A 24,743-nucleotide genomic window follows, 5' to 3' on the forward strand; every position below is an offset into this window, starting at 1 on the left:
GGGCCTGGCCTAGCGGCAAAGGCATCTCTTCTCTACAGGCAGGTCCCGCTGAGGGTCGAGGCGACCCCGGGGGGGTGGAGGAAAGTGACGGAAGAAGCGGGAGAAGCTAGCGGGCACCCGGGAGAAAGGATACTCGCATTTGTGGGTTTTGAGGTTTGCTAGAACCACGGACGAAACATGGATTCTACTCCAGTAGAATACCTTGGCCTCTTCGACAGAAAATAGACTCAGGCTTTTATTTCCAGAGTCTACTCAGTTATCCAAGAAGACTCACTGGGAAAGAGATTGAAATTATCAATCAACGGTGTAAAGAAGAAAGCTTCTGGTACAGAACTCTTCCTCTTTCTCTTGGAAGTATGCTGATTGCTCAAGGACTAATTACTAAAATTAGTAAAGGGATTTATCAAGACTGCTTCTTTGAATACAGTAGTGGTGGTTGGTGCTGTGGCTTTTTTTGCTGGGGAAATGTTATATATTGAAAAATGTACGCAGAGTTTTGGAAATCTTCTCCTGCCATTCGGAGACCAGAACAGAGCAGGAAACATTCTCCTACAGACGATGAAGATGAAGCAAATCCTCAAATGAAAAAAAACAAAAAACAGATACTCCTGTTTCTTAAAGCACCCATTATCAAAATTAATATTTTACTCACATTAATGTATCCCACGCCACGTGAAGACACTGTACAGAATTATGAATACTGAAATAAAATGATTATTTTTGCCAAAAAAAAAAAAAGATCTCCAAATATCAACAATGGAAAAATAGATGAAGTTTACTGGAATTGGTGAAGATGATGAACTGACTGTTTGGTTGAAAGAAAACACTTTATTTAGCTTTGTTTCTTCTTGGAAACCACAATTGGGTCTTTTTCCTCAAAGCTGAAAGAAATGAACTGTAACCTTGGGATCGGATGACTAGAAACTTGTTTATAACCACAGAACCTCCGTGCTACGGTTTTCTATCGTTCAAGAGGGGTCATTGTATTTCATGCTTGTTCCAAAGAAAATCAGAACTTTTTCTTTTCTATAGCATTTTCCCCTTCTTATAGACACCCTTCTCCCACTGCTGCTTTTTCCCTTTTTTCTCTTTGCAACTTTCTTTTTTGTGCTTTCTTTTTTTAAAAAAATTCAGCAACATTTTGTGGAAAAAAAAATTAAAATACTTGAAAGTCTTGCATATCTGGTTCAAATAAAAGCAAGCAATTATTTATAGTGTTAGGAAACTACTGTAACCATTTTCAGGATATTTAGAGTGATAATAAGTCCAAGTGAAGATGGGGAGAAGAGGGATAGTGGCATTGCAGAGGTGGGTTCCTACCAGTTCGCACCTATTCGGTAGAACGTGCCTTTTATATATATTCTTGTTATACTGTATATACCATAAAAGAAATGTTTACTTAAATAATATGACAATTGATGGATTCAAAATGCTTCCTTCAATAGAAGTAAGAATTTAACCTTCTAATCAAGAGACCCCCATAGGGTCTTGCTTAAAGAGGGACTGCTGAGCAATATCCTCCCTTGGGCAGCAAGTTGGACTAGCAGACCTCCAGCCCCGGTGGCACGACAAAACACGGTCGTCAAAATCGCGATGATAAAATTGCAGCGCTAAAGCCGTGACGTCATTACCACGTGTCATCACCGCCGCGACAACAGCGCTGCAACAGAAGGGCGCTTTAAAACGGCGCCCCGGCAGAAAGTCGACTTCAATTAAGGTAAACGTTAGGTTAGGGGTTTGTTTTAGGGCTAGGTTTAGGGTTAGGGTTAGTTTTAGGGTTAGGTTTAGCGTTAAGGTTTTAGCGTTAGGGTTAGCATTAGGGTTAGGTTTAGGGTTAGGGTTAGGTTTAGGGTTAGGTTTAGGGTACTGAGTGCTTGGGAATGCGCAATTTGCCCTCCGCGATTATGTCATCGCGTTAGGGTCGCGTTTTTCCTTAGCTCTTAGAACGGCGCGAATTAGTCTTCACGCTTATGTCTCCGCGGATAAAGGGCTTCGCGGATTTGTGGTGGAACCCTCCAGCCCTATATGATTCTATGATATACCTGGCAAAAGGTTTTGGAAAGGGCATTTCCTGTTGATGAGAACAAATATCTCCATCTGGCATCAACTGGTCTAAGATTACAACTATTCTTGGATGATCCTATATTCCATTCTGGCAATCTGGAGATAACCTCGACTTGAATGAACTAAATGATCCAGTTTGGCTGGATCCAAGGATGGCTTACACCATTACCTCTTTCAGAAATATCCCCTCTCACAGAGAGGACTACATCACTACATCAGTACACCTACATGTTGCCTCCCGGGGGTCTTCACATCTAGGAAGGGCATGGATCAGAGGTGGGTTTGCTTCCGTTTAGCCTGGGTTCGGCCGAACCAGTAGTGGTGGTGGCGGGAGGCTCCACCCACCTACCCCGACTGTTGAGGACTCAGAAAGTCCTCGACATAGACCTGGCAGCTAGCAACAGACCAGGCTGTGGCCTGATTGGCTGGGGCGCAGCATCGGCTGTTGCTAGCCGCTAGAGGCGCCCGGATTGGGTAGGGCGCAGCATCATCAGTTGCCAGATGCTGGGAGCACGCCCATGGTTACCCCTGCTTTGACAGCCGTTTAAATAGATGTCAAGCAGGGGATACATTTGAATCGCTTGTACATAGTTGTTTGAAATAAACCTGAGTTCCTTGAAGTCCTGGCTCTCGTCTCTTCTCTTCCTCAAGCCACTAAACAGATGCTTCTGCACATGTGCAGAAGCGTTGCACATGCGGACAACAAGTCAACCAGTAGCAAACCGGTTTAGCAACCCACCACTGGCATGGATCTAACATAAATGTAGCTGCACCTATAGCCCTAAGCAATAGCAATAGCAATAGCACTTAGACTTATATACCGCTTTCATAGGGCTTCAGCCCTCTCTAAGCGGTTTACAGAGTCAGCATATTGCCCCCAACAATCCGGGTCCTCATTTTACCCACCTCGGAAGGATGGAAGGCTGAGTCAACCCTGAGCTGGTGAGATTTGAACAGCCGAACTGCAGAACTGCAGTCAGCTGAAGTAGCCTGCAGTGCTGCATTTAACCACTGCGCCACCTTGGCTCCTGTGGACTTCTACCATCACATATTTAAAATATTTATCCATTTTTAATTAAAGCTCCTTTGGAAATTGTATTAAAGTATGGACTACATTTAGTAGTAGAATGATGTAAGAACATACAAATGAGAGTCAATTTCCAGAGGACATCCTGCTGTTCTCACTGCGTTTGATTTTGATATAATGCCATTAATTAGAAGGATACCTTATACGCACTCATGAGAATAGTCCTTCTCAACTCCCTGATTTTCCCTAATCATAACTTTCAAGGTTTGGAGACAGCCAAAGTATAACCTTCCAGTTTACTATTTGAATCCAGACTGTCGGGCTGTTTCTAATCACCAGACTCATGTAAGGCAAGATCAGGAAGTGTCAAAAATGATGTTAATGGCCATCGCTTCCCAGAATGAGAATGCTGATCCTGTTACTGCCAACTGCCCCCCCACCCTCCCACAAGACTAAAGCCAGATGTCTCTTAAGTGCCGAGAAAGGCAGGGAATAGAAGTGCTGGATTTAAACTGTGGCAGATACAAAAGGAGTCTGCACTATCCTATTGACAAAGGGCAGGGAATTGCTTAAAGTGGCTTCATTCCAGTATACGCTAGAGATTATTATCCAATGATGTCTCAAGTGTCTCCTCTGTTCCAACTAGTGTGCCTAAGAAGTGTTTTGACAAATTCAAGGGCAAAGATGGTGTGTGATGGGTGAGTGAATTAGTTATGTAAGGCCTAAGCTATGCACAACTCTTTAGGTCAGGAGTGTAAAACTTGATTTCATTGAGGGCTGCATCAGGAATCTAGTCCCCGGGACTGAATTTGATACTCCTGTTTTAGGTATACAAATAGTCCTCAACTTACAACCAAAATTGGGATCAGAATACATGTTGTTAAGCAAAGCAGTTAGTGTTGTGGCTCAGCAGGAGCCGTTGGAGCTGCCACCAGACTCCGACAGCGAGGGGCCCTATGAATTGGCCTCTGGAGGATGTGGAGGACCCTGGACAGGGGTCCAACTCCAAGCAGGGCGCAGAGAGGCTGGTGGGCCACCAGGGGGCGCCTGAGCCTTGGACATGGGAGGAGACAAGGGAGTGTGATCCGGACCTCAAGCATTGGAGCAGTGGGGAGGAGATAAGGGAATTGTTCTTGGATGCCTGGCAATGGAGAGCTAATAGGCGTCAGGAACAGTTGCGCAGTTACAGGAGATAATTGCACTCAGCTGGTGGTAATTAGGCTCCTCTCAAGACTATAAAAGGAATGATTGTGCACACGCCCTTTGCAGGAGTCAATGTATTCACTTGAGCTGCATAACTAGCTTGAATATTCAGAGTCGGTTTTCATCAGCCTGTGCCATATGATATATATCCAATAACACTTATTTCTTGAGGAAGTTGCCTGCATGAGAGTTTTGTTTGCTATGGGTATGTTACTTGGAACCCTGACATCTGTCTTAGTGATTAGCAATAGCAATAGCAGTTAGACTTATATACCGCTTCATAGGGCTTTCAGCCCTCTCTAAGTGGTTTACAGAGTCAGCATATTGCCCCCAACAATCCGGGTTCTCATTTTACCCACCTCGGAAGGATGGAAAGCTGAGTCACCCTGAGCCGGTGAATTTGAACAGCTGAACTGCCAAACTAGCAGTCAGCTGAAGTAGCCTGCAGTACTGCACTGTAACCAACTGTGCCACCTCGGCTCTCAGTTAGAGAAATTAGAGAAACCGAATGAGAAACATGGATTTTCACCTGTTACCGCAGTATCATTTCGTCGTCCTCCACAGATTCCTGAGTACTGACCCCGACAAAAGGGGAAAACGGATAGCAAGTATTGAGATTCAAGCCCAACATGAAATTATGGACTTTGCCAGCCCGGCCATCCCGGGTGTTGAAAAGGGTGCTGTCGCCTACCAGTGCCATAAACATCCTCTGAACCCAGCTTTCCTCGTGAGATTTTTTCAGCATGGGGGTTTTTCCGAGCCTGTTTGAGAAGGTTTAAAAAATAAAGGCATCAGCAATGAAATCCAGCACACTAATGAACTATTCTCCAGCAAGTAGTTAACAATGAAGTCAGTACTTAAACATTAAGCAGCACATCATTGTCCCCACATGAACTTACTCCCTATGCTCAGAGAAGTTAAATTGTGTCTCATCACTGGTCTGCAATGTGGCAATACTAACATTATTTGTTTGTTTGTTATTTGTTTACTGCCCATCTCATACTTCAGGCCTATAATGCAGATTGTTTTGAGTATTACAAGATGGCAAACATATGCTTTCAATATCTTTTTTTTAGCAGATTTTTTTTATTATTTTTTTCCCTTCTACAACACCTTACAGTCATTACATCAACTGCCAATTACCTCCCACAGACCCATTAGATCTCACAGGGTTGGCCTCCTCCGGGTGCCATCTACCAGCCAATGCCACCTGGCTATTACCCGGGGAGGGCCTTCTCTGTGGCAGCTCCGGCCCTTTGGAATGAGCTCCCCGCAGGGATTCGGACCCTCACCTCTCTCCAGGCCTTCCGAAAAGCCGTCAAAACCTGGCTTTGCTGGCAGGCCTGGGGTGATGAGTTCCCTCCCCTCTCGACATGTATGGTTGTGCGACTGTTGCCTACTTTTATTATTTGTATTTTGTCTTTTATGTTCCCCTTTTTTCCCCCCTTGAATTGTTCGCTGCACTGAGTCCTCCCGGAGAAGGGCAGCATACAAATAATAAAATTCTATTCTATCTATTCTATTGTTATGTCATCATACCTGTACATGTATATAATATTTCGCTTCTATATTTACACACCTTTATACACAGTTCTATATATATATATATTTATATATAGTTTTTTGGCTTAATTATTTTATTCTTGTTTTGCAGCCATTTGTACCCATTGTTCCAAATTTCATAATATTCCGACTCTTCTTTATCTTTTAATTTCAGTGTTAATTTGTCCAGCTCTGCACAATCCAAAGGTTTTTTTTTACCACTAATTCATCCAAGGGGGTATTATTTTGTTTCCAACATTGGGCTTTCAATATCTTAACGTAAAATATAAATTACAAGCTCGTTCTGGAATTTTTAACCTATACTTTTTTTTAATCTGGGCCATAACCTGTTCTTTTAAACATCTATCTTTAATTTTAAAAAGGAAAAGGGAAAAAAAAAATAAGCACAGACTTGTATGAAGCATCCAGAAATTTTAATAGGGGGAAAGTACCTCTGTCTAATTAACAAATAGTCTTGTTTGGCTCTTTGCTTATGCCTTTTTTTGGTAAGGCATTGTCCATAAAATATTTTGCAGGCATGATTGGTAATGTCTCTTACCTTTTGGGCCCTGTGATTCATCATCACTATCTGAATCATTGCTTACAATCTGTCGCATCCTGATATTTTCTGTGAAAACAAGGAAAGAAACAGTTTGAAACTTTAAATATTGAATAAAAAATAGAGAAATGGAAGAAATTAGAAAATATATTAGTACTGGGGAGGGGAAGGCAGTCAATCAGAGTATTTCTTTACTGCAGTTGCCTTTCATTCCGTAAACACAAGAGAATGTATGTTTTCTATGGACCATCACATAGAACATAGGCGTGGAACGATGGCTCCTTTATGACTTGTGGGTTTCAATCCCCAGAATTCCTACGAAAGTCATGCTGGCTCGGAAATTCTGGGAGTTGAAGTTCACAAGTCATAAAAGGTCCATCTTTCCCAGTGGTGGGTTTCAAAAAAATTTTGAACCTACTCTGTGGGTGTGGCCTCCTTTGTGGGAGTGGCTTGCTGGCCATGTGACCTGGTGGGAGTGGCTTGTCGGCCATGTGTTTTCTCTCTCTCTCTTTCTCTCTCTCTCTCTTTTCCTTCCTTTTTTCTCTCTGTCCCTTTTTCCTTTTTTCTTTCATCTCTCTCACTTTTTCTTTCTTTCTTTCTTTTTTATTTATTTCTTCCTTCCTTTCTTTCTCTTTCTCTCTCGGTGTGAGTCTCTGTGTGTGTGTGTGTGTGTGGTGTGTGTGTGTGTGTCAGTGGTGGGTTTCAAAAAATTTGGAACCTCTTCTGTAGGTGTGGCCTGCTTTCCCGGGTCCACTGGTGGAAACCTCTTCTAACCGGTTCGGTAGATTTGACGAACCGATTCTACCGAACTGGTGCTAACTGGTAGGAACCCACCTCTGATCTTTCCCCACTTGTGACATAGAGACAGGGACTATGGCAGAAATATGGGGGCAAAGGAAGTTGTTTGTACTTAACTTCCCTATAGAGGTGCTTTAAAGGAACAAGGTCAGTGTGATATTCTGCACTTTTTTAAAGTTAACTTGAATTTTGCAGGTTTTTTTTTATTCCAAAAGATTTTCCATCTCCATACATATCAAAGGACAGCTAAGTAAAAGTGGAGGCATTAGATTTTTTTCTTACAAAGAAAGCTGAAGTTCATGCCCCCTCTGATAAAAGAGATTAAGAAATAAATTCACAATTTATAAAGCTAATTTCTTGTTCTCTGACTTCCTTTTGCTGTTTGCTATCTGATGTAACTATTTATTGTTATTACACTATTACTAAAATAAAAGGAAACAACCTTTGGGTGGGTGGGGGGCAAGCCTTACACTGTTTTGTTTTACTGGAATCAAACACACTGAATGTGAGGCACATCAGTCTTGATGGAGTCAAAAGCAAGACCCAATTTAGGATGAGAAACAAATTAATGTAACAGTCAACTTCTTTAGTACAAGTGAGATTCAGTAGCTTACAATTTCCCCTGCTCTGCTTGCTGCTAATGTAACAATAGCAATTCATCTACTCCTATGTTATCTTTTCAGAGAAGATCATAGAAGATCTACATTACAGTATTAGATTTTAAAAAAGGACTTTGTAGGTTACTTAAAAGTAAAGCCTTTAAAAGTAAAGTAAGATTTATCACTTGCAATAAAAGAAAAAATGAAGAGGTAGCAATAGCAATAGCAATAGCAGTTAGACTTATATACCGCTTCATAGGGCTTTCAGCCCTCTCTAAGCCGTTTACAGAGTCAGCATATCGCCCCCACAGTCTGGGTTCTCATTTCACCCACCTCGGAAGGATGGAAGGCTGAGTCAACCTTGAGCCAGTGAGATTAGAACCGATAGCAGTCAGCTGAAGTGGCCTGCAGTACTGCACCCTAACCACTGCGCCACCTCGGCTCTTAAGCCTCTATATGTTCAATGCAATATGCAATTTGATCACCAGGGTGGCAGGGTTCTATTTATATACTTAGATCAGTGTTTCTCAACCTTGGCAACTTGAAGATGCCAAGGTGAGAAACACTGACTTAGATAAAGGCTAGCTGGAAAAAGGATATTCTCAATCCTTAAAGCTGAAAAGGACCAAGGACCATCAATCTAATCTCCTCTTGGAATTCCTTCTTTCTGAGACCCTCAAATCAACCTCCATTAGGACCCACTTCTATAATCATCGCCCTATTATAAATAATGCCACAAAATTAGTTCCTCCCTGCTGGTTTCTCATGCCATCACTGCAATGCATCATTACACCTTCAGAAGTGAGCAAGCTATTTCCCACTGGACTCACTAAGCCAGTGAGGGCTAACCTTTTTCGGTGCCAAGTGCCGAAAGTGCACACATGCACACCCATAACGCAATGTGCGTGCAACACTGTGTGCAGGTGTGCGCGACCCCCGCCAACCTGTTTACGCATACACACACTGTGCATCTCCTGCATGAGCCCCACCCACCACATGCACGGCAGAGAAACGAAAACCATCTGGCCGGCGGGAGGTGCGCATACATTCATGGTGGAGCTGGGGTGATGGCTCGCATGCCCGCAGGGAGGGCTCTGCGTTCCACCTGTGGCACATGTGCCATAGGTTCACTGTTGTGACTCAGCAGAAGTTTGCTGTGAGTTGAGTCGGGTTGCAGGAATAACAATGCAGCTGGGGCTCGTTAGTGTGATCTTCTGGAGATAAAAGGACTGATGGTGCCACGCCCCGGTTGCAGAAGTCAATGTTCACGTCGTTCGTTTGTGGTTCATGGTTCATCGGTCGTGGTTTGTTTGTGAGAGGCACTTGGATAAGTGATTTGTTTTCTTTTTGTACACCTGGTTTGGCCGTAAGAGATCTTTGTTTTTGCATTCTGTTATCTTCTTGCCTGAGACTTTATTTATGTTTATTTGGGCTCGAGGCTAGTGGAAGCCAGGACTGATAAAGTTATTTCCTTTTAAGTCTGTCTGCCTGTCGTCTTTGAACGAGCTGAGGAGGGGGGTCAGAACAGTTCACTATCACAGCCCTAAGCCCTTCATAAGATCCCTAATATAGGGGGGGGGGGGAGAACTCTACACCAAAAGAACCATGATCCAAGATTTAGACAAGCTTTGTTAACATAGGTTCGGTCTCAAAGCAGCAGCTGGCGGGGAGGGACACAACTCTAAAACACTGCTTCAATTCTCAACTCTTTCTACATTACACCTACTTGTAACAAACGGTACTGGGATATAATCCTGTTTTAGTGCTCCATCTAGTTATCCAATATTAAATCAGTTTGCCATTTTAAATGCATTCCGATAGCACTAAAAGTTGGAAACTAGGAAGTGATGAAAACTGGCTTTAGGACTCGATTCATGGTTATGCCAAGGTGGCGCAGTGGGTAGAGTGCAGTACTGCAGGGCCACTTCAGATGACTGCTATCTGCAGTTCGGCGGTTCTAATCTCACTGGCTCAAGGTTGACTCAGCCTTCCATCCTTCCGAGGTGGGTGAAATGAGGACCCAGACTGTTGGGGGCAATATGCTGACTCTGTAAACCACTTAGAGAGGGCTGAAAGCCCTATGAAGCGGTATATAAGTCTAACTGCTATTGCTATTGCTAATGTTTACCTTGCCTTATCGCCAATAGGATCCTTGTCAGGTTCAACAATGATTTGACTTGTGAGGTTAAGAGGTAATAATATTTCATCTGGAAATGTGTTCCACAATCGGATAAATATTTTGTGTTGTTTTTCAGCCATTTGCAGAAAGTGGAAATTCATAGTCTAGCTGCTATTGCTATATGAAATCCAACACAATCTGGCATGCTAAAACATTTCAAATACTTTCAAAAACACCTTAGTATGAGTGGCTCTCATTACTACATAATTGCAATGTTTTTCCTGCTAAAAATGGATTTCCAAGTATATTTGTGTATAGGGAAACAAGGGGGCGAGATATCTTATTCTTCTTATTTAAAAAAAAATGGGTATTATTCTCCTCCTAAATTCATTATGAAAGAATTAGATTAGCTTACTCTTCGGGAGTTCTTTTTTATTATTATTTCTCAAATAAATTTCAGTCGGGCGTGGTTTGCATTTTGGAAAGCAAGAACATCACTTCCTTAAAAGTATAGTTGAGAGTGTGATTTTGTAAGAGACATGCTCTCACGCAACGGCCAACGGAATGCATGTCTGTGTAGATCAGTATCAGGGTTATCCTGTGACCAATGCACTTAAAAAAAAAAAACTCTGCAATAAGACTGACTCTGGTTTAAGGATTTCTGACTAATGCATTGCAGTCCTGTGACGACAAACTATCAGGCATTTAAAACGTCACGAGAGAATGAGTACATCTTAACCAACCCACCACGCTTAACCCTGAATAATTTAAAAAGGAAACAGAGAAACAGATCTAGCTTTGAAATACCGGTAGACCTTGACTTATGACCACAATTGAGCACAACATGTCTGTTGTTAAGTGAGTTTCGGACCTATTTTACAACCTTTCTTGACTCCATTATTAAGTGAATCCTTGCGGTTGATAAATTAGTAATCTGATTGTTAGGGTGAATCTGACTTCCTCGTTAACTTTAGCAATAGCAATAGCATAGCAGTTAGACTTATATACCGCTTCATAGGGCTTTCTGGGGGAGAGCCTTCTCTGTTGCTGCTCTGGCCCTCTGGAACGAGCTCCCATGTGGAGATCCGGACCCTTACTACCCTCCCGGCCTTCTGTAAAGCTACTAAGTCCTGGCTGTTCCGGCAGGCTGGGGGCTGTTGAAGTATCCAACCCTGCTTCAATTGTGAATGTTGTGTATTTTTAAATTGTTTGTATTGTCTTATTTATTCCCTCCTCTGTTTATTGTGAGCCGCCCGGAGTCCTTCGGGAGTGGGCGGCATACCAAACCAATAAACCTAACCTAAACTAAACCTTTACAGAGTCAGCATATCGCCCCCACAGTCTGGGTCCTCATTTCACCCACTCGGAAGGATGGAAGGCTGAGTCAACCTTGAGCCGGTGAGATTTGAACAGCCGAACTGCAGAACTATAGTCAGCTGAAGTGGCCTGCAGTACTGCACCCTAACCACTGTGCCACCTCGGCTCTTTGCTTGTCAGAAGGTCTCAAAAGGTGATCACATGACCCCGGGACACAGCAGCATCAGTCCTAAGTATGAATCAGGTTGCCAAGCATCTGAAATTTGATCACATGATCATGGGGATGCTGCATTTCATTTATTGAATTGAATTGAATTTATTTATTGAATTTCTAGGCCGCCCAATCCCGAAGGACTCCGGGCGCTTACAGAATGAAAAATATTAAAAAGAATTAAAACAATAAGACACAACAAAATTAAGAAGAAGCACAACATGCACCCAATCAAAGGGGGGGGGGCTGGACCTCAGTCAAGAGGTCAATAGCCCCAGGCCTGCCGGAAAAGCCAGGTTTTAATAGCTTTTTGGAAGGCCATGAGAGTGGGTAGGGCCTGGATCTCTGGGGGTAGCTCGTTCCATAGGGCCGGAGCGGCAACAGAGAAGGCCCTACTCCGAGGCGTCGCCAGCCGGCATTGTCCCGCTGAAGGCACCTGGAGAGGGCCCATCCTGTGCGATCTTATTGGTCTTAGGGAGGTATGCGGCAGAAGACGGTCTCGCGGGTATCCTGGTCCTAGGCCATGTAGGGCTTTAAAGGTGATAACCAGCACCTTGAATTGTGCTCGGAGACCAATGGGAAGCCAGTGCAGCTCACGGAGGATAGGTGTAACATGAGTGAACCTTGGTACACCCAATATCGCTCGCGCGGTTGCATTCTGGACTAATTGTAGTTTCCGAACACTTTTCAGGGGCAGCCCCAAAAGTTGAACGGTCATAAGTCACTTTTTAAATTGCCTTTGTAACTTTGAATAGACTGTTATAAGTCAAGAACTACCTGTAATGCAAAAGTTAACCATATCAAAGTCAATGAAATCAGTAGGATTAAGCATGCTTTTAGTTTTCAGAATAATGTTTTATCTATTTCAGAGTAAGTCTCAATGCCTTTGAAAGACTCTGTATTTCTCCACTACAGCGGACAGGCATGTAATGCATAATTTGAATGGTTCTTTTGAATAAAGTACAAATTCACAGTGCTTGCATAGGCCAACTAGCAATTTGTTTTAGATGCTCCCAAATTTATTACTAAACTTTTAGGAAGAGATGACATTTCCGGTAGGATATGCGGAGCTACAAATTAGCCAAAAATGTACATATATATATTTTCCTCAGCCACTGTATTTCAAAAGCCCGACAACTGCCTGAGGGGCAGGAGGAGAAAATGACGGGTTTCTGTAAGGGACCACAGACTAAATTAAGGAAGGTCAACATGAGTAAATAAGGAGTGGCATGGGTGATTACTGCAATGAAGACATTTTCAGAGACAGCTCACCTCCTGCATTCTCTGTTGTCTATTTGGAAAGAAAGAAAAACCTTTTATAGGATTTTTAGGATTTTTAGGATTTTATTAAACATTTATATGCCGCCCTTTTCCCTGAGGGGACTCAGGGCGGCTTACAACAATGGAGGGAAGGGAGTGCAAGACAAGACTTAAAAAGAAAAAGAAACGTGAATAAAAGAAATTAACCATAAAACACACCATTCACTCAACATTCGGGTGGGGTGAGAGTAATCCTATCCCCAGGCCTGACGGGATAGCCAGTTCTTGAGGGCTGTGCGGAAGGCCTGGACGGTGGTGAGGGTACGGATCTCCACGGGGAGGTTGTTCCATAGTGTCGGAGCTGCAACTGAGAAGGCTCTCCTCCGCGTAGTCGCCAGTCGGCACTGACTGGCGGATGGAATTCGGAGGAGGCCTTATAGTATTCTACACTCCCTCAAAATAGATTTAGTGCTGCTTTAAAAAAATATGTATTGACCTCTGATGCTCTGCTCTTGTCCATCGTAGCAATTCTTCCATTTAAAATTCTGTGTCAATTATATAAAGTCTATCGTGTCATGCAGACAGCTAGAGTGGTGCAGTGGTTACGATACTGAACAAAGAATGGGAGACCCAAGTTCTAATTCTTCATCAGGAATAGAAACCAACTAGTTGACAGTTGGGCAAGTTATTCTGTCTCGGCCCTAGACTAGGAAGTTGGAAACATATCTACCAATCTATACTGGCACAGCAGAGGTGGGTTCCTACAGTTTGCACCTATTCGGTAGAAACCGGTTCGCCAAATCTACCGAACCGGTTAGAAGAGGTTCCACCAGTGGACCGGAAAGCAGGCCACACCTACAGAAGAGGTTCCAAATTTTTTTGAAACCCACCACTGGTCCTTGGATATGATTATTCTACACTATCATGCTCATATTTATAAAACTCAGTGCCTCTGTGAAAGGTAAGGATGACTACTGCGTTTGTGGTGCAATCAGAACATTGCGTGTGTTGAAGTTGTTTTAAACGCAAACCAAAGATGCCTTTTAAAAAACAAGTTGACATCCTATTCTTATGCATGCCAGTGCTGTGTGTGAGGTAATTTAAGGTGTTTCTGACAAGTGTCGTCGGCATCTTCATATCCGGTCATATGGGCGGCAAGCCACTCCCATCCGGTCACATGGGTGGCAAGCCACTTCCACAAAGGAGGCACACCCACAGAGTAGGTTTGAACAATTTTTGAAACCCACCACTGTGGTGCAGTATGACCGATTATGAGCCAAGGTGGCGCAGTGGTTAATGCAGCACTGCAGGCTGACTGCTAGATCAGCAGTTCAGCGGTTCAAATCTCACCGGCTCAGGGTTGACTCAGCCTTTCATCCTTCTGAGGTGGGTAAAATGAGGACCCGGATTGTTGTTGGGGGCAATATGCTGACTCTGTAAACCGCTTAGAGAGGGCTGAAAGCCCTATGAAGCGGTATATAAGTCTACTGTTATTGTTATTGCTATTATATTATTATTCATCATTTTTAAGGCTTCCATTCTCCCAAGTTTTTTGGGGGCTAATAATAATAAAATGGCATAAATTGCAGCGGTTCCAAAACTTGTGATCATGTGGACTTCAGAGGAATCAGAAGTGAATTACAAGAGTGGTTGCAATGACATCCCCCCCCCAAAAAAAAAGATTGCTCATGTTTTCTGGAACAATTATGAGAGATGGCTGTAAATACAAAAAACCATCTTGTTGCAGCAATTTTATCTTTCTATTTGATTATTTTTCACTTGTTCTTTAGTTAATGAGGGAAACAGATAACAGTCTCTAACATAAGCTGCATTGGGGGGGGGGGGAAGCGACATGAAGTTTTTATCCCTAACGGATGAATAGACATTCATTCAATGAATAAGCTGAACAATAAAACTCAGAAAAATTAGACTAGAGTTCCAGTATCAAGCATTGTTCTTCCTAAACATATAGCCAGGCTCAGACAAGCTCCTATACAGGACATAAAGGCAATATTCTTCCTATGATATTCCCACACTATTGGTAGAATTATGTGTCCAAGCTGCTTATAGCTATAACAGCCATAACTACTAAAGTCCATGAATTTGTCTAAGCTACGTTTAAAATCAGCCAGGGATCCCAAGTTTTTCTACACTGATAAGTACATAGGGTGAACTGTTCTGACCCCCCCCCCTCGTCCTACACCAAAGCACACCAAGACAAGATACTGCAAGGATTTATTGCCACACAGACAGGACCTTGGCAGCAAGCCAGCACAGTTCAGGCCTTGGCAACAATCCAGCACAGAAAAGACCTCGGCAAGCAATCCAGCACAGACTAACCTTGGCAGCAATCCAGCCTGCCAAGCTAGCCATGAGAGTTCTCGAGCTCTACTGAATACGTTGACTCCTGCAAAAGGCTGTGTCCACAATCATTCCTTTTATAGTCTTGAGAGGAGTCTAATTACCACCAGTTGAGTGCAATTACCTCCTGTAACTGCGCAACTGTTCTTTACACCTATTAGCGGTGCCGGGCATCCAGGAAGAACTCCCTTGGCTCCTCCCCACTGCTCCAATGCATGACGCCTGGATCACACTCCCATGTCTCCTCCCCACTGGTCCAAGGCTCAGGCGCCTCCTGGTGGCCAACCAGTCTCTCTGCGCCCTGCTCAGAGTCGGAACCCTGTCCAGGGTCCTCCACATCCTCCAGAGCCGACTCATAGGGCCCCTCGCTGTCGGAATCTGGTGGCAGCTCCAACGGCTCCTGCTGGGCCACAACAGTGAACATTCTTTCTACTAGCTGTAAAACCTCTGAGAACAACTTATCATTCACAATCTGGCTGTCATGGGACACATGGACAGTTGCAAAGTACTTCTTTAACAGTTAGACATCTCCATCACCTCTAGATTCCATCCCTGCGGGTCAAGGTGCACTACAGGTATTCTGTGCCATTTCTATTTACTTTTCTCTTTTTTAATTGACAAGTAGGACATTTCCAACCAAAGCATTTACATTGTAACTAAAAGGTGACCTGGGAAATAGATGCTCTTGGAGGCTGGGACTTTACTTTTCAGCCTGCCAATTTTACATTTGTGTAATTATTTTTAAACAGAAATATCAACACAGACACAGGCTCAAACTTTATTACAATACCTAGTTCTTCTTCCATTGTGGGTCCTTTAGTTTGGTTGTTAGAAACCCCAAGCACTCTGTTGAACAGTATAGCAAATGCACTTCCCCAGATACCTGAAAACAAGTAGAATATTTTATGAAATTGATAAGTGATATTTTATCCTTTTAACGTCTTTATTAATTTTCAAACCATACTTTCAAATACAAACAAGCTTATAGCGTTTATAAAAAATTTAAAAATAATTATTATCACACTACTGTAAAAGGGATCCCAGGAACAGAGTGAAGAAGAATACAAACTATGAAGCCTTACCTGGGTAGAAACCTTCCGTTCATCTAGCTGTAAGGATTCACTCATAGGACTAGAAAAGTCAAATGTGATTCATACATACTTTAACTGTGTGTTAAACTACTATATTTGGGCTGTAAATGTCTATATATTAGTTGGTAGCAGATATCTATCTATCTGTCTGTGTTTGTGTGTGTGTGTGTGTGGTGTGGTGTGTGTGTGTGTGTGTGTTGCAATTGTGCTGATAAATAAATAAAGGGAGACTAGTATAGATCTTTTTCAAGCTATTTAGCTCTCATCAGCTAGCCATACCCTTACTGGGATTTGAACCTGTGCTGTATTACATATTAGGCAGTTGTGTTAGCCACTAAGCCACAGGTTCTCCTCCTTTAGCAGCTCCTTTATCTATGTATCTATGTATCTATGTATCTATGTATGTATCTATCTATCTATCTATCTATCTATCTATCATCTATCTATCTACAGTATATATTTCTCCATCTCACATACATACATACATACATACATACATACATACATACATACATACATATTTAAAGTCACAACCCCTGGTATGCCCAAATATGGGAGGAAGTTCACTGCTTCCATTCTCTGTCCATCGGCTCGTCATAAGAGACCATCCAGACAGAAACCCAATATTTTTACTGTTGCCTCTGTTACATTTGTATTGTATTTGTGCTGATAAATAAATAAAGTAAATAAATCTCCCTTTATTTATTTATCAGCACAAATACAACATATACACACACACACACACACACATATACACACACATTTTCTAGATCTGATACAGTAATTGTACTTTAAGTTTAGATGAAGAAAAGTCAACCAGATTTTTTTCTGCTCAGACCAAACATTCCTAGGATATAATATACAAAATTATTTTTGCTATAATTCTGACATGCTTGAATCTTCTAAAATTCTCTAATATCACACAGGTAAAAAAAAAGTAGCTAGAAGCTTGGCTTGATTCTTATTGGTGAGGTTTCTTTTTAAACCTTTATGCATTTTCAACAATGTAATGAAAAACCTTTATCCAGCTGAATCTGTCTAGCAGGATTTGCCAAAAGAATTATATATATAATTCTTTATAACATAGAAGGAACCACCCTACAAAAATAGATCAAAGGTTTAATCTAGTACTTACCCATTAAGAAATGCAGAGGGTTCTCTTTGTATTTTTTTCACTACTGTGCCCATAAAAAACTTGCTGCCAAACAGATTGGGAGACATGAAGGTCCCATATTTAGCCATTCCAATCTCATAGGGACTGAACTCCACCCAGTCTGAAACCAGGAATAAACAATGATTAGAACAGACAGAGAAATGAGGGCTTAACCTACTACCAAGGCAGTGCTTGCAAAGAGATGTTTTCCACTGGTTCAGATTTCTGGTCTTCTCACACTTTTCTACTCCCAATATACATCTATGAACATGTAAACTAGTTTTGATTAACGTTGAACTCATCTGGTGTGATCACAGTTTGGGTAAAGAAAGATCTTGGTTCCAATTAGAGAATCATAGCAAAAGACAGAACGAAATGTTAAGCATCTGTTGAAATTCTCACTTCAGATACTAACACTGCATCTCCATTCCCTCCTCACTCCAGGGGAAGGTTCCTGCAAAATCCCCATTCCCTACCAATCAGCTGGGACTTGACGGGGAATAGATGGGGGCAGAGCTAGTCAGAGTTAGTATTTACCGGTTCTCTGAACTACCCAAAATTTCCACTACCGGTTCTCCAGAACTGGTCAGAACCTGCTGAATGCCACCTCTGACGCCTGCCCTCTGGAGTAACATCTCTCTAAAGAGACACGTACTTCTCTCAAAAAAATGAGGACCTAGAAGTCCTTAAAACTGAGATTCTTCTCCCAACCTCTGAAGTAGGGTGGTTGTTGAACTCCTCATGGGTGTGTTTGGGTAATTTGTCTTGTCTGGAAATTCATTTTTCCCTTTGTCTGTTATTGTTCCTTTTATAAGTCACCCAGAATCATTCTTGAATAGGATGCTCTTAAATTTAAAAAAAAAGGTTGTCTGAACCTGGATAGTGAGAACACTGACCTGCAAACATCAATTCTGACACATCAGGTTTAACATGAAGACAGGTAAAAAGTGGCAAAGCTGACTGCGCTTTGTTGATTTTTTCCTTCATGTGAGATAAAGTGTTATCCATTCTCTGCAAAAAGGAGACAGAATTACGGAGTTTAATATTTGGACTGAAGCAGATATATTTATTCATATTTCATACTTTTAATCACCTATCTCCCTCAGAGTTTTACTTTTTTTAAAAATACAAGAAAAGTTACTTCAGATTACTTCCTTATGGTCATAAACCAGCTGAACATACACCAAAAATGTGACAAGATTATCTACATGGAAATTATAAAGTAATAATCTTGTAATGAAGACTAAGAAAGCCTTCTTACTACTGATCAGTCGGGTTAAAAATCAGGACTTGTTGATAACTGGGTTTATTTATTGGGTTTATAAAGCACTCCTACTTTTTCAGACTCAGACCAGGTTATGTGCCAATTATGTATAACTTTCACAATAAATAATACTAATTATAATAAAAAATTAAAAACAGTGAATATCAGTGACGTGCAGTCAGGGGAGGCAGAGCCTCACCACTGTCATCATGAAAAGAAGAAAAAATGTAAAAGGAAAAAGGCAAGAGCTGAGGTCAGGCTGAGCTAGTTGCTGCCAGAGTCACAGTGGATGACTCTGCTTAGTGCTTAACTGTTTAAAAAAGCCTCTAAAAAGCGCCCTCTACAGGAGGAGGCAGGAGAACGACGTGCCTCATTTCATTTTATGATCACTCTAGCAGAGCTAAGCAAGGGTTAAAAGCCAAAAAATTTCTGACGTAATGAGGAACGTCGTTCTCCTGCCTCCTGTAGAGGGCGTTTTTTTAGAGGCTTTTTAGAGGCTCTGTCAGCAACTAGCTCAGCCTGACCTCAGAGCTCTTGCCTTTTCCCTTTTACATTTTTCTTTTCTTTTCATGATGGCAGGCAAGAGCAGAGTTGAAATCCTCTCTGAAACAGCTGGGAAAGGTGCGTGTGGGTCGGAGGGAGGGGGAGGACTTCAAAAAGTTTGATTGCATGCAGAGCCACGTTGCCTTTTCAAACACACACACACACACACACATACACACAGGCTCTGAACGGAAGGCAGCAGGGAATGGGTGGGGTGGGGAGTATGGCAGAGGAGCTGCTTTCAAGCCATTGGAAATATATCCAATCCCATTTCTGTGTTTGTGTTTTTTGAGAGTGAGTGAGTGAGAGAGGGATCCAACTTCTCTGTGTGTGTGTGTCTGTTTGAGAGAGCGGGGAGGGAGGGAGAGAGGGAGGAAGGAGGGGGAGGGAGAAGAAAAAGAATGAAGGAAAACCTTTTCGCAATGGAGAAAAACAAATGCTGTCGCTTTAAATCGGAGCTTAGCATGCCTGGCTGTGGAATTCTGGGAGTTGAAGTCCACAAGTCTAAAAAAAATTGAAACCCCTGTGTCAGTATCTCACCAGCCATAAACCTCACCACACGTCACTGGTGAATGTAGTATTTATATATTAGGAAACTCAAAGGATATTCTCAATGGCTCAAGGTTGACTCAGCCTTCCATCCTTCCGAGGTCGGTAAAATGAGGACCCAGATTTTTGGAGGCAATAACGCTGACATTGTAAACCACTTAGAGAGGGATGTAAAGCATTGTGAAGTGGTATATAAGTGCTACTGCTATTTTCAACTGATGTACAACGGGTTATATTGCTGATATAAATGGGTATTATTTAATTTTACGTGCTAAAATAACAGAGATCATACTAGCTAAAGTTGACATTTATGGACCTTTAGGATAATTTAGATTCTCCTATTACCGTATGTTTTTTGAAGGTTTTTGACATTTGAATATTTATGATGAAGTGGTACTAGAAGTATTGGGCAGCTACTGCAGCTTTCTGGAGAGGCAGAGCCCAACTCACATTGACATTAGATTATGTTGCAGTTACAATTAGAACTCAAACCATTGGTTTAATTGTGATTAGTGAAGTTTTCTCATCGTTGTCTGCAGTTTCTACTACAGAGCCAGCCGTTCTAATGCATCAAGCTGTATATAGACAAATATTATGCACTTAAGATTAGCTTCTATGTATCCGAATGTACAGCCTAAATGTTGGAGGTGTGGTTCTCTCGATGCTACATATTATCATATATGGTGGACCTGCCAAAAGGTTAAGGCATTTTGGATAAAAATATGGTGGGTCATGCAAAATATTTTTAAAAGAAGGATAAAGTTTATTCCTCAGTTATTTTTACTAGGTATATGTACTGACTTTACAGTGGTAGAGACTAACTTGATTTTGCATCTAATAACGGCAGCAAGACTGTTGGTGGCACAATACTGGAAGAAGGAAGACTTGCCTACAACTCAAGAATGGACATTGAAAGTCACAAACTTAGCCGAGATGGCTAAAATATCGGCATATCTTAAAGATCATTCAAATGAGAGATATAAACGAGACTGGGAAAAATGGATTGACTATATACAAAATAAATATGGGACCAAGAAATTCCAGTTAGCCTATGCTTAAGATCAGAAATGATTTAAACTCTTTAAAGTTGGTTCAGTAAGAAGAAGCTAAGGTCAATGTAGAATGTCATTAATTTCTTTATTTCTTTTTTCTCAATAGATTTTAGACTGTGTTAGTTAAAAATCCATACCGTGTACGGGTTCTGGGAAGTCGGGGGGGGGAAGAAGGAGGAGGGGGCTGGGGGGGGAGGGAGGGAGGGGCATACAAAAAAAATTGTACTTCAATGTTTTAATGATTGACGAATGATGAAATATTTGTGTTTTTTAAAAGAAATAAAACTCTTTTTCTTTAAAAAAAAAAAAGATTTAAACAGATTCCCTAAATCTTTCGACCGATGCTTACATTTTGAATCAGTGTTTCTCCTATCAGCATTCCAAAGATGTCCGTGAATGTCACAGGCTGCCCGGATCTCTTCTTCTTCCACAGGGCTTCAATGTATCGCTTCACTTTCTGTGGTGTAAGTAGCTTCAGTGGGGTGTGACTAATACTGTTCCTCAACTCAACGTTTATCTCCTTTGGGCCTTTCACTGGGAAATCTGGATGAGAATACAGGGTTGACATATACCTATGGAAGAGACCAAAACAATATTTTCAGTGCAGATAAAAGTGGAAGTAAAGATGGGTCACAAGACCTTCAACCAACAATGTTTCGGTGTTCTGACTCCCCTCGTCCCACTCCAAGCCAAAGATAAATTACAGAATTTATTAACAGACAGGTCCTTGGCAGCAAACCAGCACAGACAAGCCTTGGCAGCAATCCAGCCTGCCAAGCTCACAATAATGTTCTCCAACATTAGTTAATGCGTTGACTTCTGCAAAAGGGGCGTGTGCACAAGCAGTCCTTTTATAGTCTGGAGAGGAGCCTAATTACCACCAGCTGAGTGCAATTACCTCCTGTAACTGCGCAACTGTTCCTGACACCTATTAGCTCTTCGGTGCCGGGCATCTAGGAACAACTCCCTTGGCTCCTCCTCACTGCTGACGTCTGGATCACAGTCCCTTGTCTCCTCCCCACTGGTCCAAGGCTCAGGTGCCTCCTGGTGGCCAACCAGCCTCTCTGTGCCCTGCTCGGAATCAGAAACCTGTCCAGAGTCCTCCACATCCTCAAAAGCCGACTCATAGGGCCCCTCGCTGTCGGAGTCTGGTGGCAGCTCCAACGGCTCCTGCTGGGCCACAACAGTGATCAATGAAAGAAATACGTTCTCCAGGACTCACAACTCCTGATTAAAGAGCAGGTAGCGGTCGTGGCTAGGAGAACCTTTGGGTCATGCATCCATTATGCCATTTCCTGAACCAACAATTCCTACTCACAGTTCCCCCCACATAAGTCATCTCCTATCTTGACTATTGCAATGTGTTTTACGTGGAGCTGCCTTGAAAAGTATCCAGTAGGTTTAACTGATTCAAAATGTGGTGGCCCACATGCCTTTGGGTAAGTCTAGAATTGCATGTGTGACTTCTCTTGTGGATGAATCAGTTGCTACATTGCTTCTCGGTGCAACTCAAGGTGCTGGTTATCATCTTCAAAGAACCTACATAGCTTGAGATGAAGATATTTGAAGAATCATATTTTTCCAGTCATATCTACCCCACTCGCCATAATGGGGAAGCAGGAAATACTATGGGACCTTCTGAAGAAGGTCTATCTAGCAGGACAGCCAGTGGGCCTGGTGACCCCAGAATTATATGGAGCCCATTAAGTGATCTGATTATCGCTGTGTGTGTGTGTGTGTGTGTGTGTGTGTGTGCGTGTGTGTGTGTGCAGAGTTATTGGTTTGTTGTACTGGGGTTTTACCCTTCTAAGCTCTTGGGAAAAATCAAGCTATCATTTTATAAATTACAAAGTTTTGAATATTTTACGTTTATCTAAAATAACTAATATCCATAACAATAACATTGAATAAAACTCTAATTGTTCATAAATACACAGTCCTCTAATTAACTGGGAAACACAATATATATTTCTCTAATCTCCGTGTTTAAGACAGTATGCTACCAGAAACATAGTTTTTAAAAGAAGGGATGACTTCAATTTAAGAATTCTAATTTCATTATTTGGAAGCAAGATTTTAAATTGTATCTGTTGATCATCAACATAAATCTGACAGTAGTTGTGCTTCATCTTGACTAAGTTTATTCTGAAAAACTGACAAAATTTAATCTAGGGTTACAGCCTCTTTAATCTTTACAACAGAAAAATATTGTTTGTTTATTGAATGTATTCCATTGTCACAATTGAAGAGATAATCAATTATTAGCTATCAATATAAAATAATAGAATATTCCAAGAAAGAAAACAAAGTAATATTATAAATTAAAGTTGTCTTAGTCCTACCTATTTCTACTTCCCCTCCTAGTCCAGAACTCAGATCCTTATTGTGGGATCTTTTTTAAATGTTGAGAATATGACCTAAGCTAGCAGAAGACTCAATCTTTCTTCAAGCAGTAAGATAACTTTAGTTTAGAACTATCCCACCAAACAAAAATTCCTTGTGAAAGTTATCTTCAAGGGACTATGAATTTGCTTTTATGCTCTCAGAACTACTAGTTTTAGAAAACAATCAAATGCATTATTTTAAGGATGCAGTAATAATAAACACCATAATTGCTTTCATGTTATTAAGCGATATTTTAATTCCAGTATATTTAAATCTCCCTTCAGCTATACTGAAGATTTCTTGCAGACAATTTCAGCTGATTAGTGAACCATGCACTATAAATATAAGTTTAAGGCAAACTTGTTTTTATAGGTTTCAATTTCCTCAAAAAGTATAATCAAAACATTAAAAATCTAAGCTGCAAGCTTTTATTAGCTCAGAAAGATTTTTAAATCACCAAACCAAAGAATTAGAAATAGAGGTGATTGCAGTCAACCAGTAGCTAAAAGCTGATGTACGAGGTGGCGCAATGGTTAAATGCAGCACCGCGGGCTACTTCAGCTGACTGCAGTTCTGCAGTTCGGCTGTTCAAATCTCACCGGCTCAGGGTTGACTCAGCCTTCCATCCTTCCAAGGTGGGTAAAATGAGGACCCGGATTGTTGTTGGGGGCGATATGCTGACTCTGTAAACCGCTTAGAGAGGGCTGAAAGCCCTATGAAGCGGTATATAAGTCTAACTGATATTGCTATTGAATAAAAGATTTTGGCAATTTGGCTATAGAATCAACGGATTAAAAATAAGAGTAAGGTATTGTCTATTAAATTAAAAAAGGCTTTTTTAAAAGCAAACTTGCCATGTGGATCCAGATAATCCAGCAATATATGTTGCACAGTCTAAAATTCCAGATTCATACAGTGCTTTTATTACTCCAGAAAATCCCACAGTTGCCCGAAATCCTCCTCCAGATCCCAAGATTGCTATTACTGGCACCTGGGAAAACATACAACATAGATGCCTTCTAAAATATTTATCACACAACACAAGCAAAACATTATATAGTCATGGTAACATTACATAAAACATATAATGTAACAGAACCCTCCCCCCCAAAAAAAATCATTTGTTCACCCCTAAACACAACCCATGATATGTATCTCTCTCCATCCAGGGTTTGAACACAAGAGCTGATCTGTATTTAATATTCTTCAGACAGATCAGTTTTGAGGTTTTTGTAAGAAAAGAAAAACAATAGACTAGAAAATTCTAATCTATAAACAACTTTACTGTCCCACCGTTTTAAAAATTGGAGCACTGACCTATGTCTTAGCATATCATTCGTAGTTACTTCTCTCTCCCGTATGTATTAAAATTTAGAAATAATCTCTAATTTTACTTTAAGATATTCAATATAGAGAAAGCATAGTGATGAGCCAGGGCCTTGAGGCCGTTAAGAACTGGATGAGCGCTAACAAACTGGTACTCAACCCGGACAAGACCGAGTGGCTGTTGTGCTTCCCTCCCAATAATTTGGCTGACATTCCAACACTCAGGCTGGGGGGTCAAATTTTATACCCCTCAGACAGGGTCCGTAACTTAGGAGTCCTCCTAATGGTGGTTTACCATTTTATTTTGTTCACTATTGTTT

The 24,743-nt window shown here is 41.5% G+C and overlaps 1 protein-coding gene across 1 annotated transcript in view; it reads right to left on the bottom strand.

Moving 5' to 3' along the window:
• Positions 1-24,743, bottom strand: part of PLA2G4A (phospholipase A2 group IVA) — a 78,326-nt gene that overhangs the window by 13,662 nt on the left and 39,921 nt on the right. Inside the window, 10 exon segments of the mRNA XM_032226985.1 lie at positions 4,824-4,841; positions 4,844-5,018; positions 5,256-5,270; positions 6,364-6,464; positions 15,851-15,943; positions 17,287-17,323; positions 17,325-17,425; positions 18,201-18,315; positions 21,062-21,284; positions 23,952-24,088. Coding sequence (XP_032082876.1) covers positions 4,824-4,841; positions 4,844-5,018; positions 5,256-5,270; positions 6,364-6,464; positions 15,851-15,943; positions 17,287-17,323; positions 17,325-17,425; positions 18,201-18,315; positions 21,062-21,284; positions 23,952-24,088 — 1,015 coding nt within the window.

This window comes from Thamnophis elegans, chromosome 11, assembly GCF_009769535.1.
Source record: "Thamnophis elegans isolate rThaEle1 chromosome 11, rThaEle1.pri, whole genome shotgun sequence".
NCBI classification, from domain to species: domain Eukaryota; kingdom Metazoa; phylum Chordata; class Lepidosauria; order Squamata; family Colubridae; genus Thamnophis; species Thamnophis elegans.